This window comes from Phocoena sinus, chromosome 19 (assembly GCF_008692025.1).
Source record: "Phocoena sinus isolate mPhoSin1 chromosome 19, mPhoSin1.pri, whole genome shotgun sequence".
Classification (NCBI taxonomy): Eukaryota; Metazoa; Chordata; class Mammalia; order Artiodactyla; family Phocoenidae; genus Phocoena; species Phocoena sinus.
This window is the reverse complement of record NC_045781.1, coordinates 23,843,976-23,865,250: the sequence shown is the minus strand read 5'-3', so window position 1 is coordinate 23,865,250 and position 21,275 is coordinate 23,843,976. Positions and strand designations below refer to the sequence as shown.

Sequence of the window (21,275 nt, the reverse complement as noted above, 5' to 3'; positions counted from 1 at the left end):
TTCTTTCCTCTCGATTAACTTAAAATAGTGATATTTAGTGATATCTGACTGAAATAGTAAATACGTACAACTCTTTGTGACCCTTCCAAACCTAGACCAACACTTACAGTTTTAATACCTTGTTATTTACTGCTGCAGCCGTCAGAGGGACTAAGAGTTTTACCTTCATCCAATGGTGCTTTACTGGCACCGGGAGCCTGGCCCCATCATGGATCACGGGGATGTCAAGTGAAAACCTCAGAGCGGTGACAGACTACCTACCTAACCGCATCAGATAAGGGGCCACTTACCCCCCAGCATGGGGAGTGCAACAAGACCATCTAGCCAGTGCCTGTATCTACAGAGAGCCCTGCAGAGGCAAGGGTCCATGTCTGCGGAGTTGGGACAGGTGTCACAGGAGAGACTGAGCGGTCTTAAAATCTGCTGGGCAGAAAAAGGCCAGGAAGCCTTTTCACAGCAGAGAGGCCAGCAGGTGCCAAGGACTCAAGACAGGAATAATATTGTGGGCCTTCTCACCAGGGACAGGCACAGTGTCTCGCAAAACCTGAGCTGTCAGATGGCTGCGGTATGTGTGCAGGTTCGTGCCTCAGTAACGCTTACACCACACGTTGGTTTGTTTTCTATAGCTTGCACAGCATTTTTTATGCTCCCGCCAGGGTTGTCACCACGGCGGCTCTCCATCTGCCAACTTCTTTAAAGTCTCTGTAGGAATATTTGATTTTTCCAGTTGTGAACTTGTTTGCTTTGGAGGGGTGCCGGGGTCAGCCACCGTCACCTTGGGAAGCTGCGCGACACGGCCCCGGTCTGGCGCAGCACCGGCGCCGCTGAGAGCCAGCTGCTTGCAGGCCCTTCCAGTAAGGCCTTTCCTTGGTACAACTGGCTGGTGGTGGGCCAGGCTGAGTGCAGCATCGCTGCTGTCCTAACAGGGGCGTGGGGCACAGCAGGTCTGAATGGAGAGGGAGGAAGAAGGAATTTACTACCATGACTCTTTGGGCATTTCGTTAGTGTTTATACACTTTGCTCATTTCTAGCACCTGCTTTTATCTGTCTGCAAGGCAAGCACACTGATGGAATCTCCTGGAATTCACCTGTGGATGCATTCTATTCAGGACGTTTTTTAAAACCTGCATGTCTAGTCTCTTCTTCCCTTTATTACTATTTTTTCTAAGGGCAGTGACCTTTGCATAAGAACTTTTTGTCCACCACTGAGGCTTTCATACAAACTATGAATGGAGTCAGGAATACTCAGATGACACATTCTCAGGATTAGCAGACGACAAAACATAGACGCTCGTGGCTTGGATGACTGGTTTTCTGAGGCTGAAAATCAAATTTATCCTGGAAAGACTAGAGTTTATGTGTTTTTCTGATTGTGTCACCACATTTGTAGTCTATGAGATTGATTGTTACCCCCAGAGATATATAGGAACTCTGTATGTTGGGTGTTTTTTTTGGGGGGGTGTCAACTGCAGGATTGTATTATATTTATATAATGTATCTAATTATGTATATATATCTAATATGCAGATAATATATATGTGTGTGTGTATATATGTATCTCATAATGTGGAGGCTTCTCCTGGCTTCACTAGGATGAAAATGAAAATTATAAGATTCTCATCTCCCCCCAAAGAGGTTCATGTAATCAGTAAAAGTAACTGCAACCAAGTTTACCATTATTAATGGCAATCTCATAACTGACCAGATCAAATGAGACTCAGTAGCTGCGTCCTTCCTAAGCCCTCCATGCCGGGACCCGGGCCTGCCTCTGAGGAGGTGTTCTGAGAAGCAGTCGGGGAGAATGAAGTCTCGGCGGCCCCAGACACCGGCACCCACCCCACTCTCTCCCACTCTCTCTCATAATGCAGGGAGATCTGTTATTTTCTAAAAGTGGGTGTTTAACTGATCTTTCTTCTTTAGGAAACTTTATTGTATTTGAAAAGGTGACTTATGATACTATTCCTAAATATGAAATCTAGACAAAGTTTCAGGAACTCATTTTTCAACCTGTTGAGAGAATTCTAAACGGACATAACACCAGTAAAAGTGTGCCTTCTTATCTTTCTTCCTGTTTGTTTGCTAGGTCAGTAACATTTTTGGTACTAATGTATTTTTGCAGACTCATCTTCAATGAAAATAAAGCACAGTAAGGGGTGGTATAGGTTATTAAAGCAAATATAAAATTAGGGTTATAATAAAAATAATAGGGACTTTTACTTTTGTGACTGGGCATAGGTCTATTTGTTTTAAGGGTGTATGGTGGTTGCAGGAACCAGTATTTGTTTGTTTTTTTAGAATGTACGGGGCACTACGGTGGGTGCCTTACATACATTAACTCACCAAATTCTAAAAACTATCTATATATAATCCCCCCATGCATCGGATGACGCCAGCACGGCCGAGGAGGCGGGGTTCATCACGCTGAGTGGCGTGCCTCTTCCTCCTAACCCCCGCTTATGGCAGCCGGCTTCCCATCTTCATTCTCTGCTCACTGCCTTCTATAGTCAAACCCACTCTCTCCTTCCTGGCCACCCTGAGTCCCGCCATCACCCTGGGTTTCTTCAGGGAGTACCTGAGACCCGTGCAAGCTGGCTTCTCTGTCTCTAAGCACGCCCTTAACTCCAAAACCACGCTTCTCACCCTCACCCAGCCCCCCTTTTCCCGGTCCTTATTGCCAACAGAAGCCATACGACCTTTGAAATCTGAATTTAACCACCCCCTTCCCTGACCGCCACTTTTTCATCCTTCTAGGTCACTTGTACTCCAGACCATCAACTCTACCTCCTTCACATTATACACCAGCTCTGTCCCAGCTTTACTGCTCTCCTTGTGCACGAATACTCCTCTGTTCCAGCGTTATCATCTTTTCCGTGTAATTACTCAACACTCTCAGCCTCCTTTCTCCATCATACCTGCCACAGGGGACCCTCATCACAGACCAGCTCTTCCTTCACACCGGGGACCCCACCGCGCCGCACTACCCCAAAGACTCTGCTCCTGTGGTACCTCCTCTCTCTCCAGCAACCTCAGTCTGACTCTCTCTACTGCACTATTCTGACCAGCAAACAGGCTGCCATTTGTAACCACTCTCCCTTTGACCTCCATCCTCCCTTCTAGCCACCTCACTTCTCTGCAGTTGTTCACAGCCAAGCTTCTGAAAGAGCTGCCTACAAACTACTTCTACTTCCCCACCTTCCATTCCCTCTTCAACACACTCCCATCACTCCTTGTGAACCCACTCTGTCAAGGTCACCTACAACCTCCATACTGTAGAATCCGGTACACAGACAGCAAACACATCTGCATGTTCCCCCTTCTTGAGACAGTCTCTGCCTTGGTTTTCATGGCGGCACAACATCCTTGTTTTGCTCTTACCTGACTGCCTGTTCCTTCTTAGTTTCTCTCTGTCTGTTTTGAGGGCTCCTCTTCCCCTACGTGACCCTAACTGTTCAGGGCCTGCTCCTAGGCTCCCTGCTCTTTACTCCGTATCCTTTTCCTTTGGTGATCTCAACATTCCCAGGACTTTAAAAATCCTCTGTTTTCTAACAACTCTATAATTTATATCTCCCATTCCAAAACAGAGTACTATAGTTGGTAAGAATAAAAATGAAAATCTGAGGTAGAGCAGGTACGCCTTTTTGTTAAAACTGCTGTACTTCAAGCAATTCTCTTTTAGCAGGAAAGGGCAGGAATTAGCTTGGCTGCAGGGTATTATAGGAGAGTAGAAAGAATACTGGACTTGAGTTGGCTGATCTGAGTTTAAAGAATGGCCTCACTAATTGCAACTTATGTGAATTTGCATGATTCATTTAATTTCCTTAAGCTCTTTCCCTGTGTGTAAAATGGACGACCCCTAGCACAGTGATGGACCTTGTGGACAACAAAGAAATGTTCCATAAATCTTAATTTCATGGATGCAAAAAGCTGTGGTTACATAATTTGGGGCTGATGGTCATTAGACCACTAAAGGTAGAGAAAGAAGCCCCTGGCTCCAGGGTAAATTCTCTCAACTGTGGAAAATATGAACAAAATGTTCCAAACTCCCAGATACCAGACCTTCTATTCTAAGATGCTATTTATAGAAGGGAAAATGGCTACTGGATTCATACTGGTCAAAGTGTTCATATGTAATAGTTCAGATGCTACAAAGAAAATAAAATAGTTTTTGCAGTGATATCAAACAGAGCTATTAAGCAGTGTTTATAAAATTTCTCTTTTCTGTCCTTGGGCTCTTTCTCTGCCAAAGCTCCAAGAATGTCAGCAATGCTTCCAAACCTAACAGGAGCAGTCATGGTTGGGAGAGAAGGGTCTATGCAACAGAAACATGCATCCATCTTTTGTTTTTATCAACTGCTCTGGTGTAAATTCCCAAAGAATGGCTGGCATGTACTGTTCTGGAAAGCCAAGAGAAAAGAGCCTGCCGGACATGCAGGAGCAGAACCTGTTTCTACTGTCACTCACAGATTCACTGGGTTCACTCGGAACAGGAAAGCAGCTTTGGCCCGCGTTCTCAACCAAAACAAGTTTTGCTCCACTTCTTTCAACACTTCAAAATTTAAATCCATCCACAGTATCTTAAGAATTCAAATAACCAAAATAATGTTTCTGATTCTATCGTTCAGGACCAGGTTTACTGCCAACAGTAAACGCGTTCTATTCTTGTAGCTGAGAGCTTTGCAGAACTAAATGACTAGCTCAGAGTTTAGGAAAATAAACAAGATGGGTTTGGGGGCTACTTCTCCGCTTCTCAGTTTTAAGATTTGAGGAAAATCATGTTTACTGGTAGTGATTTCAAATGCTGGATGGAGAGATTATCTTCTGCATAATTCACCAGATATACCTTCTGAAAATCTTTTTTCCTTTACACAGACAAGGTGATAGTAAAGCTTCTGAAGAAAGATGCTAATTAAGTTCAGTAGTAAAATACATACTCTTTCTAGTAAATGCCCCAAGAAAGCTCATATAAGCATCCTATAAAATATATCACAATACCTCAGCAGTCACAGCTTCCCTTGGTGATCTCAACATTCCCAGGACTTTAAAAATCCTCTATTTTCTAACAACCCTATAATTTATATCTCCCATTCCAAAACAGAGTACTATAGTTGGTAAGAATAGACCAACACCTATTTCTATCCAGCTCCCTTGACTCGGTCCTGCTCTCAAGGCCTTTATGGCTCCGCGTTCCGCTATGAGGGAGAATTACGGGAGAGAGATGGAAATAGGGCTGGGCTTGTGTGTCGGTTTAACTCGAAAGGCACTAGTAATAACAATGAAAGAACAAATCCTGAAAGATGCCATCTGGTCTGCACTAGAGGAGCATGAAGCTAAAGCCAGGCTCATGGCTTCAGGTATTCTGTACTGGGTTGTTTCCCTCCCTCCTCCAAGTCTTTGATAGCACAAAGAAATACTTAATTAAAGCACATACAATAGGAATATACAGTTTCTAAGGAGGAAAGTCAGAGACACTGTTCTTAAAATGAAACTGGATGCGAAGAACAAGATCAGACTGGGTTTCCAAAAGAGGATCTGGCCAGGGTCTCTGGTGCTCTGCAAAAGCCACGTTATCACATTAAGCACCAAAATTTAATACCACAGAGAACATAAGTTTCCAATCTTAAGACAAAATTCAGCCTCCCCAAATACCCAAATCTACTTCTCCCCCAATCTATTAGGCAACCAACAGAGTAAACTGGTGGGTATCAACAAAGGAACGAGAATGATCACCTCCATTTCATACATCGGGGGCCCAAGGATATCTTTCAGAGCGTGGAAGTCAATCAAAATTGGCATTTCAGGTGGTAGGGCCAAGTCGGTAGTGTCACTGATAGATTCGGGTTTTGTATCTTCTACGATGTGTTCTCTGTAACCTAAGAGAGAAAATTTTATTTAAGAATTCTCAGAGATTTGCAGGTATGAAAATTCATTAGCAGTAAATATCAAACAGAAGCTCAGTGGACTTCCAACCGTTCAGTCACCTTTATACCTTTATTAAGGCACAAAAATTCACCGTGTGTACCTGTGGTAATGCAACAGAAGAATTAGTCTTTCAAGAGCCACCGAGGGGTGACACAATGCATTGCCCTGTTCATTTACTTTCACTTGTTTGTCCTCCATCTTCCCCCATTAAAGTGTAAGCCCCAGGAGGGCAGCAACCTTGCCTGTCTTCTTTTCAACCATTATATTAAGCCAAGAGCAATGCCTGGCACTGTTCAACTGATGGCCTTTAGAGGCCAGATACTCAAGTGTCAGATGCAATAGATTACCTTGTACAATTCTCTGTGAAATCAACACAACTCAAACTGTTCAATTCCCTCCTCAGAGGAGTTGCATCAGGTGTCCCATTTCCTGACAGCCAACGTGAACTTGGAAATGACAGAACCCCTAGAAGCAATGCCTCTTGTGTAAACATATAGCTCAACTCCAAGATTATTATTTTCCAATAAAAACGAATATAATTGTCATCACCAGGGTAAGATAATATGAAGCCTGGCTTGAAATCCCTATAATAATGGACTATTTCCTTTACCTGCCTAAGAGCCCTGGCTGCTGACATCTTGTTGAAGGACTGACTCATTCTGGTTGAGATCAGACAACTAGGGAGCAGGAACCAACTGCCCTAGGACCACCGTTTCTACTGGTCTTTGTAATTCCAATCTGAATAAAGAAAAATGTTACTTCAGTCTATAGCCAGAAACCTAAAATAAGTAGAGGTTTAAAAATGTAGGAAAGGGCTTCCCTGGTGGCTCAGTGGTTGAGAGTCCGCCTGCCGATGCAGGGGACGCGGGTTCGTGCCCCAGTCCGGGAAGATCCCACATGCCGCGGAGTGGCTGGGCCCGTGAGCCATGGCCGCTGAGCCTGCACGTCCAGAGCCTGTGCTCCGCAACGGGAGAGGCCACAACAGTGAGAGGCCCGTGTACCGCAAAATAAATAAATAAATAAATAAATGTAGGAAAGATCTGGCTCTATTCATCTTCATTCCCTGCTTTTCTTTTCTTTTTGTTTTACCATAATTCTTCTAGTTCTTGTACTACCTCACAAAGTGCTTTAAAATATTTTTCTTTCATTGCTTTCTTTACATACACCCTTCCTTCTGGAAATGATTACTGTATACATTAATATACAACACATAATAATTACAAAGTCACCTAAACATTGTATGTCCACCTATATTTATTCTAGCTTTGCTATGATTCTTCTATTCTGATATCATGAAGTTAAAGGAATTGCTTTTCGCTAACTCCTTTCTTTTCCAAAGTGATTACTGAATATGTTAAATCATATTAGACCTTAATTTTAGATTCCAATGATAACTGGACACATCCTGGGGTGTCCCCAAATGATCCCCGTGTCTCACGGCCTTGCTGTGACCTTCAGGGAAAGGGTTCTCTTGGCCTACTCTCTTGCTGGACCTTACAGGGCTCCTCTTCAAGACTGAATCACAAGTGAAAACAGACAACAGTTCAGACTTTTTGCCACTTGCTGGCTATTTGACTTTATGCAAAACATTAAACCTCTCACTACCTATCTCTGCAGGATTCTTGTGAGAATTAAAGAGAAAACCCTTTGCAGACTGCAAAGTGTAATACACACACTGTATCCTAAGTGTGGGTCTTGAGTTATACACAATCTCATAGTCATACCTCTGTAATGTCACTTGATCTTTCAATGTTTGGCTCAACCAGATTCTAGGAAGTCTTCCCTGATCTTTGCAACTTCTTACAGCACTTACTTATCTGTTTCACTAAACTGAGCAATTCCTGGGTTACTCAGTCGCGTGCAGGAGATCTTCTGTCTGCTGCTCTGTTTGCAGCAACATCAGTGACCAACGGTGGGGAGGCACTTAAACCATCAGTTTAGCTACACGTAGATCTCAGAGCGGAACAGAAAGTGTCATTGCTTAATTAAGATTAATGCACAGAGAAAAAGCGCAATACTGTCTACGGTTACCGTACACTAAAAATGAAGGGCTCTGAAACTCTAGCCAATGCGTAGAAGAGGCTGTGACTTTCTTTAGCCTGTTGTGTTTTGTGACGGGCTTTTCTGAGATCTAATTACTGTTGCCAGCCTGGAATTCACTATCACAGGAGGAAGTAAAGCTGGATGGGTGAAAGCCAATCCACAATTATGTAACCACTGCTTTGGGATATCCCATCCCTTTCCAAGTGGAGGAGTGAATTCAGTGCTTTGAGTACTGAGGGGCTGGGGGTGTGGAGAGCTACTTCTAATGCATCTAGACCTTACAATGCAAAAGACGGCCATTCACTCCAGGCTCTAGGCACAGCAGCTGGGTGATGAAAACTGCAATAAACTTAGAACTAATCTGTGCTTCAAAATGTTCCATCGTGGAGCACAAGCCTAGAGAACTAAAGCTCATGTCAAGAAAATGGTGCCAGCTAATCAGGAAAGACAGGCTGGCACTGGATTTTAAGAACCATCCACTGCACCTTGGGTAACACAAAGCGAGAGCAAGAGAGTGCTGGATCTTCAGAGAATACATGCTCTGATTCCTCATTAAACATCATCTCGCCAACATGCCACTCAAGGAATGAGGCCCAGGTTAGAGCTGAACCCTGAGGCCTCGCACACGCTTTCAGTACTCAGCTCTAGTGCCACGTTCTCCGTAGTCAGAAGGGATTGGCACCAAGAGGAGATAGTGGCAGAATCTCTGGGCCTCATTACGGGCCTTGCCCCAGATCATAACATTCACGCCAGGTGGACTTTTTAAGGCAAGGCAAACAAAAACAATAAAAAAAAGTTCAACCTCCCTATAGGACATGGACCCTGTCCCACAAATCCTTCCTGTTGGAACTGCACAGTTAACGTTCTTCTTCTATGCCCTTATCTTGGGCTAAAACAGTGGTTCTTAACAAATGGGTAATAGGCACAAGAAAAAATGATTATTTCACCAAGAAGCAAAGAAGTTTAAATTATAAAAACAAGATACAATTTCTGGTTACAAAATTAAAGTAACCAGTAAAGAAGTTTTAAGAAATGACAAAGTTCAATGGAAAAGAGAGTGGAGAGATCTTCTCAAATACTATTGCTTATGAAAATATAAATTGATTCAATCTTTCTGGAAAGCCATTTGTCAATATACTGAAAGCCTCCTAAATAGTCATAATCTCACACCCAGTGATTCTATTGGGTTGGCCAAAAAGTTCCTTCGGCTTTTAAGTAAAAATAAAAGACACATTTTTCATTTTCACCAAGAATTTTATTAAACGACGTATTCACCGTTTTGTTCCACTACCTTCTGCCATTTTTCAGGCAACATCATGATTCCATCTTCCCAAAACATTTTATCTTTTTGAGCAAAGAACTGTTCCAGGTGCCTTTTACAGTCTTCCAGGGAACTTAAGTTTTTTCCATTACGAGGATTTTGTACAGACTGAAATAAATGGAAATCCGAAGGTGTTATGTCTGGTGAATATGGTGGATGAATCAGAACTTCCCAGCCAAGCTGTAACAGTTTCTGCCTGGTCATGAAAGAAACATGTGGTCTTGCGTTATCCTGATGGAAGATTATGCGTTTTCTGTTGACTAATTCCAGACACTTTTCTCCAAGTGCTGCTTTCAGTTGGTCTAACTGGGAGCAGTGCTTGCTGGAATTAATCTTTTGGTTTTCTGGAAGGAGCTCATAATAGAGGACTCCCTTCCAATCCCACCATATACACAGCATCACCTTCTTTGAAGACCAGTCTTGGTGTGGTTGGTGGTGGCTCATTTCATTTGCCCCACGATCTCTTCTGTTCCACATTATTGTACAGTATCCACTTTCATCACCCATCACAATTTGTTTTAAAAATGGAACATTTCATTACGTTTAAGTAGAGAATCGCATGAGGAAATACGGTCGAGAAGGTTTTTTTTGCTTAACTTACACAGAACCCAAACATAAAAGCAATTAACATAACCAAGCTGGTGCAAATGATTTTCAACACTTGATTTGGATTTTGAGTATACTGGCTACCTCCCACGTGGTATAACATTGACTGCTCTCAATTAATGTCTTGATTTCATCGCTATCAACTTCAACTGGTCTACCCGACCATGGAGCATCATCCAGTGAGAAATCTCCAGCATGAAACTTCACAAACCTCTTTTGATACGTTTGATCAGTCACAGCACCTTCTCCATACACTGCACAAATCTTTTTTTGCATTTCAGTTGTGCTTTTACCTTTCTTGAAATAATAAAGCATAATGTGCCAAAACTGTTGCTTTTCTTCTTCCATTTTCAATATTAAAGTGGCTACACAAAAATTCACCAGTTTTGATAAGCTTTTTTTAAAAATGCACACTGATATGACAGTTGTCACAATACAGTCTAACAAAATTGCTTTGAATGAAGTTAAAGACAACTCAGCGCTACTAGAAGCATCTTACAGAAAATACCAAATTAACTTTTTGGCCAATCCAATATTTTGAAGGAACCTATCCTTAAGGGCATAACCAAAAGTGTAGACAAATGTCTAGACCACAAATATACTCACTGAAGCACTATCTGTAACAGCAAAAATTAGATCTATTGTAAATACGCAACATTAGGAACATGATTATGTAAACTGTGGTACAGCCACACATCTAATAAAATACTACACAGTCACTAAAACTGTTTCCTAAGTGTTTTTTAAGTGATGCGAGAAAATCCTTTTGAAACAACATCAAACGGAGGAAAGGGGGGAGTATAAAATTTCATGTGCCATGATTTTTACCAATATGATATAAATGTATATATGAGGACGAATGAAATGATATAGTCTAAAATTTTAACACAAGCTATTCCCTGAGTTTATGAGGTTAAGATTACATGACGAGATAGTCAATAAATAATAGTCTCCAATCCTGGCTCTGGCTTCCTGATTGGCCTTGAAAAAAGTAACTTTACCTCTTTGTATCTGGTTTTCCAATCAGTAAAATCATAATAATTATAGTAACCCTCAGAGTTGCTGGGAGAATTTGATAATGCTGAAAGCCTTACTATGCATAAATGAGGAAATGAATTATGTAGTTAGAGTAGTATTTAATACAGACTTCTAAGACTCACATGTCTTACTCCATAGCCCCTTTCACTAGAAGAAAACAAAATGCCCTCTGCACCCCAATCCCACCCAGGGCTCCACAGACAGGGCTTTGACCACAAACACACAACTGCTGGGAATCGCATAAATATATTTAAGAAAAAGAAAAAGATACCAAGACTCAAGACTCTGCCCCATGTTTCTCAACGGTATTATCAGCCCGTTCTGAGTCTAATTCAGGACACAGCCAGGGTGGTCAGGGCATAGCCAAGGATCTTAACGGCATGAAGGTAGCAGATAAGCAAATAGCACCAGAGGCAGAACCTGCAAGGCACTTGCTCTGCCAGCATGACAAATGTGGACCTTGGCAAAGCAGGGATGAAACTCGGGGGGTACTCCCCAAGGGCCAAACCAGGCTCTATAGCTGATGTTGCCACAGCTATGACAAAAGGATATTCTATAGCTACAAACTCCTCAGGGGAAGGGTCTGGCTTTCCCAAAGCAGCTGTCACACGAGGACATGATCACGTGATCTTTTCCAGCCACTTTTCCTCTGTCAGAAGAACATGATTTACATGAAAGCAGGCCCAAGAGCCAAAGAATCACTGTGGGAAGCCGGAAGAAAGGAAAATCCTAAGAAGGGAGGACAGGAGGAAGAACAGAGGGGTGTAATACCTCAGGAAACTCCAGTAGCTTTCTTGTTTAAAAAAAACATTTCTTACCTTTTGAACAAATCTTGCAGCAGATGGTGTCTTTGGGCAGGTGATCCAACAAAGGGAAAGTAGCAGAGGCCAGGAACAGGGTACTGACACCAAACAACTATTCCGCAGAATGTGGCAGAAACAAAAATCTCCCCAACCACAAACAGCCCCAGGTTATCTATAATCATCTTTACTCAGGACAGAACTTTTTAGGTATCACTTATTACTCTCTATATTCTACTTGACTTGAAGCATATGCTACACTCTCTAGACCACTCTCATGAGTTCAAAAGCTACATTCCGTGGTACTGCCATAAAAGGAACCCCTTCTTCTAGATTATTAAAGACGTGTACATCTTCACGAATAACAGTTTCTTTTTTAACTCCTTCGGGGTAGGTTTGGAGGAGAGGATAGGGTGTACAATACTGTTACCTGCAGCCAGCAATCAAATAACAGGGCCCAGAAACAGGGGGTTAATTCTCCAAAGGAACAAGTATCAATACTACCTGTTCCTGTCATACTAATACAATGTCCCTGAGAACGTCTCAGATCTCATTCTAAGGCTTTAGCAGAATTCAGGTAGCATCAGAAATTCAAGAATAGGATGGAACCACGATATATAAAAATATAAGAGCTAGGCAGAAAGTAAGAAATCTGGTCCAATCTTTCATTTTATACTCAAGGAAACTTGAGACCCAGGAAGGTGAAGCAAATCGCCTGATGTCCACAGCAAATCACAGACAGTCTCAGGGTTCTGGACACCTGGCTAAGGGGACGTTTTGTCCCACCTAAAGTCCAGTCTAGAAAAGCTGCCTGTAGCTCAGAAGTTCCTTGACAAGGCAGCTAGGTGGTAAATTTAGAGATTAGATTATTTTTTTCCTGACTGAAAAGAATCAACACATCTGGCATTACATACACGGATTCCCTTCTATGACTGCTGTCAGAAAAAACTGTGCAAGACTTGGAAATGAGCAAAACATAGATTACTGGGTATGCTGTCCAGTGTGCCCTTCCAGGCTGTCTGTGTCTCAGTGCCTTTCAGCTATTTTCCTGTAAGCTGTAGGAAACTAATAGTAATACAAGTGATTCTTGTCCACAGAAATGAAAATGAATTTTGTCCTCTCCCTTTCCCAAGAAGCTGGTTTTGCAAATTAATTTCAGCATTCCTCATTGCCTATATAGATGTCTGCTTTCTGAATTCTCCGTGGAACCAGATCTTACTGGTTCTCTCATTAATTAATGAGTTCATTAAAATCTTTAACACATGTTCATTTTATACCTGTATAGTAGTGATGATTTTGCCATTAAAAATTATTATCCTTTAATACTGAACAAAAACACTGTTTCTAAAAAGTGACAAATTCTCCCAGTAGCCAACTCTTAACCACTACGAGTAGCTGAAATGTTTAGATTAAAAAGCTTTAGGGCCTCAGACAGATATCCAAATTGCTTTAGATACAAAAGCATGAAACTTCCCATTTTCAGTATTCCTGATTTTGGGTAGATCCTCAGAAATATCCAGGTGAGGTACAACAGATGCTCCTTATTTCCAAGAGGCCTTGGAGTCAGATAGCCTGGGTTTGTGGTCCATCTCTTACAAGCTTGTATGATTTGGGGAAATTTCCTTAACCTCTTTTTTTTGGTAACTCTTTTTATTATAGTAAAATACATATAATATTGATCATTTTAGCCATTTGACTTGTACAATTCAGTGGCATTAAATACATTCACAATGTTGTTGTAACCTTCACCGCTATCTATACCCAAAACTTTTTTTTTTTTTTTTTTTTTTTGCGGTAGGCGGGCCTCTCACTGCTGTGGCCTCTCCCGTTGTGGAGCACAGGCTCCGGACACGCAGGCTCAGCGGCCATGGCTCACGGGCTCAGCCACTCCTCGGCATGTGGGATCTTCCGGGACCGGGGCACGAACCCATGTCTCCTACATCGGCAGGTGGACTCTCAACCACTGCGCCACCAGGGAAGCCCCCGAAACTTTTTTTAATCATCTCAGTATAAACTCTGAACCCATTAAATAGTAACCTCCCATTCTCTCACCCCCACAGCCTCTGGTAACCTCTATTTTACTTTTATATCTCAATGAATTTGCCTATTCTAGCTACCCCATATTAAGTGGAATTATATTTGTCCTTCAGTGTCTGGCTTATTTCACTTAAGCATAACGTTTTCTAAGTCCAGCCATGTTGTGGTATATATATCAAAATTTTATTCCTTTTTATGGCTGAATAATATTCCACTGTATGCAGACACCACAGTTTGTTTATCCATTCATCCTTTGATGTACACTTTGGTTGTTTCCATCTTTTGGCTACTGTGAATAATGCTGCCATGAACACTGCTATTGTCTGAGTTCCTGCTTTGAACTCTTTTGGATATATACCTAGAAGTAGAATTGCTTGGTTACATGGTAGTTCTACATTTAAGTTTCTGAAGAACTGATGGACTGTTTTCCACAGCAGCTGCACCATTTTACACACCCACCAGCAGTGCACGAGGGTTTCAACTTCTCCACATCTTCACCAATGCGAGGCTTTTTATTTTCCACTTTATTTTATTACAGCCATCATACTAGGTGTGAAGTAATATCTCATTGCAGTTTTCATTTGCATTTATCTGATGACTAACAATGGTAAGCATCCTTCCATGTACTTATGGGCCATTTGTCCATCTTCTTTGGAACAAGTGTCCGTTCAAGTCCTTTATTTTTGAACTGGGCTGTTTTCTGTTGGTTGAGTTATAGGAGTTCTTTATACATTCTGGATATCAATCGCTTATCAGACATTTGATTTGCAAATATTTCCTCCTATTCTATAGGTTGTTTTTTCTTACTTTCTTGACTGTGTCTTTTGATGCACTAAAGTTTTTAATTTTGATGAAGTCCAATTTATCTATTTTTTCTTTTGTTATACCTGTGCTTTTGGTGTCATATTCATGAAGCCATTGCCAAATGTAATGTCATGAAGATTTTCCCCAAACCTCTTATGCCAGGAGTTTTATAATTTTAGCTCTTATGTTTAGGTCATTGATCAATTTTTAGTTAACTTTGGTATATATAATAAGGTAAAGGTCCAAATTCATCCTTTTGCATGTGAATATCCAGTTTTCCCAGCAATCATTTGTTGAAAAGACTTTCCTTTCCCCACTGGTCTAGGCATCCTTATTAAAAATCAACTGACCATATATGTGACCCTTTATTTCTGTGCCCTCTATTCTATCCCATTGGTCTGTATGTCTGTCCTCATGCCAGTACCATACCAGCTAATTACTGTAGCTTTGTAGAAAGTTCAAACTCGGGACATGTGGGCCCTCCATTTTGTTCTTTTTAAAGATTGTTTTGGCTATTTGGAGCCCACTGCAATTCCACATGAGCTTGAGGATCGGCTTTTCCATTTCTCTGAAAAAGGATATTGAAGTTTTGGAAGAGACTGCATTGAATCTGTAGATCTTAACAATGTTAAGTCTTCCTATCCATGAACCAGGATATCCTTCCATTTACTTAGATCTTTAAAAATTTGTTTCCAGGGCTTCCCTGGTGGCGCAGTGGTTGAGAGTCCGCCTGCCGATGCAGGGGACGCGGGTTCGTGCCCCGGTCCGGGAAGATCCCACATGCCGCGGAGCGGCTGGGCCCATGAGCCGTGGCCGCTGAGCCTGCGCGTCCGGAGCCTGTGCTCTGCAACGGGAGAGGCCACAGCAGTGGGAGGCCCGCGTACTGCAAAAAAAAAAAAAAAAAAAAATTTGTTTCCAGCAGTGTTTTGTAGTTTTCAGCACACAAGTCTTTCACCTCCTTGGTGAGATTTATTCTTAAGTATTTAAGTCTTTCAGATGTTCATTGTAAATGGAACTGCCTTCTTAATTTCATTTTCGGACTGTTCATTTCCCTAATCTCTTTAAGCTCCATTTCCTCATACGAAAAGAGAAAAATGGTACCTACACTTCAAATAGTTGTTATAAGGATAATGGATATAGGATATATAGGAATAATGAAAGCATAGTATAGCTACTGAGGTTAGACTTGGAGCTGTTCGGCCTAGATTAAAATCTTGACTGACATTTACAACCTGTGAACCTTGGGGAAGTTACTGAATCTTCTGTGCCTTAATTTTCTCATCTGTAAAATGGGCCTAAAAACAATACCTATCTTACAGGGTCATTAAAGGATTAAATGAGTAAATACAAGTAAAATGCTTAGGACAGAGTCTAGCAAATAACAGGAACTTTATAATGACAATTAGCCTTCCTGCCTGGACTACGACGTAGCCTTCTAATTTGGTTTCTCTACCTAGTTTCCTACTATCCCTTTTATTCACTACTTGTAAATCAATCTTTCTAAATCACTACTCTAATTACATCATTTCCAGACTTAAAATCTTTACTAGTTTCTCATTACAAATTAAGCAAATTCTTAACTTCTAAGAGGTGCATCCAAGATCTACCACCATATAGTATCAAATTACCTTTTTAATCATAGTTCCCACTAGAATCCCTTTTAAACTGAAGGAGTAACCACCACCCAGGAAACAACTAACATTTATGCAGCAAAATCTTGGATAAGAAACTGCGCCCTAGATTCCCTATTTGTAAAATGTCAGACTAGATGAACTCTAATCTTACCATACCAATTTATCACAGTGCCTTATACAATAGAGGTATTGAATTATGGTCTGCTGAATTAAGTTGAATTTGGCTACTGCGTTGTTTTTTTTTTTTTTCATTTTATTGGAGTACAGTTGATTTACAATGTTGTGTTAGTTCTAGGTGTACAGCATAGTGACTGGCTATTGCATTCTTAAATCTTTTTTTTTTTTTTTTTTTTTTTTTTTTGCGGTACGCGGGCCTCTTACTGTTGTGGCCTCTCCTGCTGCGGAGCACAGGCTCCAGATGCACAGGCTCAGCGGCCATGGCTCACGGGCCCAGCCGCTCTGCGGCATGTGGGATCTTCCCAGACCGGGACACAAACCTGTGTCCCCTGCATCGGCAGGCGGACTCTCAACCACTGTGCCACCAGGGAAGCCCTTGCATTCTTAAATCTTAATAACATCCATGGACAAATGACAAATCACCGAAACACTTAATCATTACTTTGATTTGCCAAGAAACTATCAGGTCTTTAATACTGGCTTTGTCAAGTAAATATAAAGATTTTTAATAAATGAAAATTAAGTATGTGACAAAATTAGTACCGAATGATTAAAATTTCTTCTTGAAAGTTGAATCCAATCACATTGGGCTCCTGCATCTTGAAGAAGCAGCAAAATGAAACTTACAGATTGGTTGAACTATATTTGTGTGCAGGGCGTAGGACGTGCATTACTAGGTATATTAACAGGTAGTTGGCAGAGAGGTCGTGTATGAACCAATGAATGGGAATACTGTTTACATCTCAATTCCTCAGCATACATGGGTATGCAAACATGGATCCAGACCCCATTTAGGCATGAAGAGAGATTTGTATGGCTGCAGTTATAAAACGACTTTTTAAAAAAAAAAAACCAAGTCTACTTTACAAATTTAGATGAGATGCTGAGATTATAAGTGGCTTTGTTATTTCTTACAAGATAATAGAAATATGTGGCTCAAAGCTAAATTGACTATAGATAAAAAGCATTTGAGAGCCTTCTCTTAGGAAAGCAGAAAGGGGAAAACAAAATATCTAAAAACAAATCAGAGAAACCTGAATATTTTCAACTATATAATTTGTCTGTCAGTTTCAGGTTAATCTTTTCCAAAAAACCATCTTCCCAGCCAGAGGAAGTGTGCTACACGCAACTGAGATTCAAGTTACTGACCCTGGCTGCCAAAGCATTTGTGCCTGCATATTTTCAATCTGTTTTTCTTTCTTTCTTTTTTTTTTTTTTTAAATTAACTAGTTGTAATGGGGAAATCTGTGGGCCAAATGCCCAGAAAAACCTTCATGCTAACAATAAAATATTTTAAGTCCTTTCTGCCAATATTTTCTTTATTATTTTGGGGACGATAATACAACCTTAACATTATCAAATACATTTTCTTTCAAGTTTTACCTACTAAACATTTCTATATAATAACTGTTGAGATATAGATGGACATTAGGATTGTGAACCATTTCTCAATTTTAGTAATAGTTATCTATTCATAAAAATAAAGAACATCAAAAAAGGTATCTGGAAAACATTTTTTTTCTATCTATTTACCTATTCAGATCAATTCTAAGATGTAAATAAAAGACCATTTTATCTCGATTTACTAAAAGCAACTTTTAAAAGCTACAATATTTATAATAAATAAAATGAAGCTTTCAATGATCAAGTCAATGCCTCTACAGCACTTTAAAAACCATCATTTATCCCACATCTAAAAATTATTTGTTTATATATCTATCTCCCCCAGTGGACTACATACTTGTTAGAAGTTCTCTTTCATCTCCTTCCCAGAATCCGATCTAGAACACGGCATACCATAAGTATTCAGTGACTGTTAGCTGACTCACTTACTGAATAAATTAGTATTATACAAAGGTCCAAAACATAGGACCCTAACTTTATACCAGACAAGAGAGCTTGTACCGTCTCCCAGGGATTTTTTTTTTGCATTAATAAATCTCATTTCCTGTGTTAGAGATCCAGAAAATAGTCTTGGAGAATTACTTGGATTAGCAGTTAAGATGCAGGCACCATCTGTAGTGGTTTTTTTTTTTTTTGGTAGTATTTTTTAAAAGTATTGTTTTACTATCTTGTAACTTAAGGCTGGTTTTGATAATATATGTCAATGACACCCAAAGGCCACTGTATCTTCCTATATAATTCATTAAATGGAACAATGACTTTTTAATTTTTAGACAATATTTGATTTTCCTGTTTCCAAATAGAGTTTAAATAACAAACGTTTGTCTCCTATCTTACGTAAGTAGGATTTTTCCTTTATTACAGCTTCCTTCCAGTCTACATAGGCAAACAAATCTCTTAAACCAGGCCAGTACTGAAGAGGGAACAATCAGTAAATCAGCATAAATGTAAGAACAGAATATCTTCATGATACCGGCAGTAGATACCAATATAACACTTTCATCTCAAATTTGAACACCACTTGATTTTAGATGTATGGACACAACATGCTGCCTAATATCCCTACAAATGCAAAGGATTTAGCATAGAAAGTCTTAAGCTAAATTTAATTAGATCTTGGTTTGCAAAATCCAATTAGCTGTAACAGAACCCTACAAACCCCCAAAGCTTTAGAATCAGCAAGCCAGGTAGGTGCCCTGGTACTAAAACTCTCTGAAGTCCATATTCCTTAACAGTTAACCTTAGTTGTTCCTTTGACTATTAGAAAACTTTATTTGTCCCAAGTCACTAATACAATCAAAGGAAAGATAAGCATGAACAGATGAAGCAAGACTTTAAATACTAAAAATGCAAAATGAATCAAAACTTGTTAGCCCTATCTGTGCAACCTGGGTCTTTAATAAGAACTCAGCTTAAGTTTGATGGATGGATACTCAACAGCACAAACTTAAATGCTGGCTTAGAAAAATCCTTCTGATAATAAAGCGTCTTAGATTTTGATGACTACTGAACTGCTACAAGCCTTTTAAATCAGTAAATTCTGTAAGGATGTGCAGAAATTCTCAAAGGATGTGCAAAAAATTCTCAATTAAAATTCTCAAATTTAAATTCGGCCCCCATAACAACACTAAAACTGTGGCTCGTCACACTGTATTCAAAGACCTCTTAACATCAGACGTAGGCGTTTCTTCAGAAACTAAAAATCTGACTTCTGAGTATTATTATAACAATTTAAAATAAACAGCCCAAGCATCTGGTCTGTGGTTTTTGGGTTCAGAGGCAAACATACAAATTACTCTCTCTTTTTTGTTCTAACTCTAGCCAGAAAGGAAGATATGGGATTTGGGTTAAAATGTTTGAGGATTTTTATATGTAACTGGAACCAAGTAATAAGAAACGACTCAATTAGCCTCACTTTATTAAAAACAGCTAACAAAGTTTTTATGTCCTCAAACAAAACAAAACAAACAAGAACAATATCAACAAAATCCACATTAAAAGCTGACAAGTAAAGGTTGCTTCCGTTGTTACTAAAGAATCATTCATTTGCTTGTGGGTCTTATTAAGCTTTTCTCCCCTGAAGGTCCAGCCAACAGAGTTATACAGCTATTCTTTTTTTTTTTTTTTTTTTTTTTTTTTTTGCGGTACACAGGCCTCTCACCGCTGTGGCTTCGCCCGTTGCGGAGCACAGGCTCCGGACGCGCAGGCTCAGCGGCCATGGCTCACGGGCCCAGCCACTCCGCGGCATGTGGGATCTTCCCGTACCGGGGCACGAACCCGTGTCCCCTGCATCGGCAGGCGGACTCTCAACCACTGCGCCACCAGGGAAGCCCTATACAGCTATTCTTAACTGTTCCTGCAGCACAGAAATTTCCACTCTCTGTTAACAACCCAAACCACAGGTCTTCTTTAAAACCCTAAACAAACTATTTCAATCTTCAGGAATGGGGGTTGTATTAATAGAAACGAAATGTATAATAACCTTCTTTAAAATAAGTAAAAAAAAAAAGATCTGTGAGAGCCAGCCTTCAAGATGGTCCCCAATGATCCCTACTCCCATGGAGTGCCATCTCTCACAGGGTTGGTCTGTATGACGAACGGAATGTGGCAGAAGTGAGGATTATAAAAGCCTGCAGCTTCTGTCTTAGGCTCTCTGTTTCTCCCTTTTGCACAGCACACTCTCTGGGGAAGCCAACAGCCGTGTCCTGAGCCTAGGAAGAGGACTAAGTGACGAGAACCTCAACATCTGGCCAACAGTCAGCAAGGAACCCATGTTGCTATGAAATATTGTGATTTTAAGAAGTGTTTCTCATCTGTATCTGCCCATCATCCAGGCTCACAGTTCCCAAAGCCTTTAGAATATCATAAGTGTTGACAGTGATAAAGCTGTCTTTTGTTATGTGAATGAGGTGACTTTTAGGGGCACCTAGGATGGGTGCTGGTTGCCAGGAGATTAGAGGGTTGAAACTTTCTGTCCCACCCACTGGTACCTGGGGAGGGGGGAAGGGTCTGAGGTTGAATCAGTCGCCACTGGCCAACAATCTAGTCAATCATGACCAAGTAACAAAGTCTCCATAAAACCCCCAAAGGACAGCTTTTTGGTCCATTTTTGGAGAGCTTCCCTGTGCCAGGGTGCCAGGCCCCAGGCTCCACGACGACATGGTCTCCTTTGTTCCGAACCTCACCCTATGTAGCTGATTCGTATCCTTTAATATCCTTTTATAATAAATTGGTAATCTAGTGGGTAAAGGGGGGCATCTCCTGAGTTTGGTGACACGTTCTAGCAAATTAAGCCCAAGGAGGGGGTCGTGGGAAACTCCAATTTGAGCCAGTCAGTCCAAAGTACAGGGAATGACCCTAGTGTATGACCTGCCTCTAGTGGAGGGCAGTCTTGTGAGACTGAGTCCTTTGCCTGTGGAATCGGATGCTGTCTCTAGGTAGGTGTCAGAATTGAGTTGAATTCTTAGACACCCAGCTGGCATCCCAGAATTG

At 40.8% G+C, this 21,275-nt stretch overlaps 1 protein-coding gene across 1 annotated transcript in view; it reads right to left on the bottom strand.

Moving 5' to 3' along the window:
• The window catches only part of LONP2 (lon peptidase 2, peroxisomal), a 99,648-nt gene that overhangs the window by 7,172 nt on the left and 71,201 nt on the right, over positions 1 to 21,275 (bottom strand). The window contains exon 12 of the mRNA XM_032611791.1: positions 5,728 to 5,870. Within this exon, the coding sequence (XP_032467682.1) occupies positions 5,728 to 5,870 (143 nt within the window). The remainder of the gene's footprint in view (positions 1 to 5,727; positions 5,871 to 21,275) is intronic.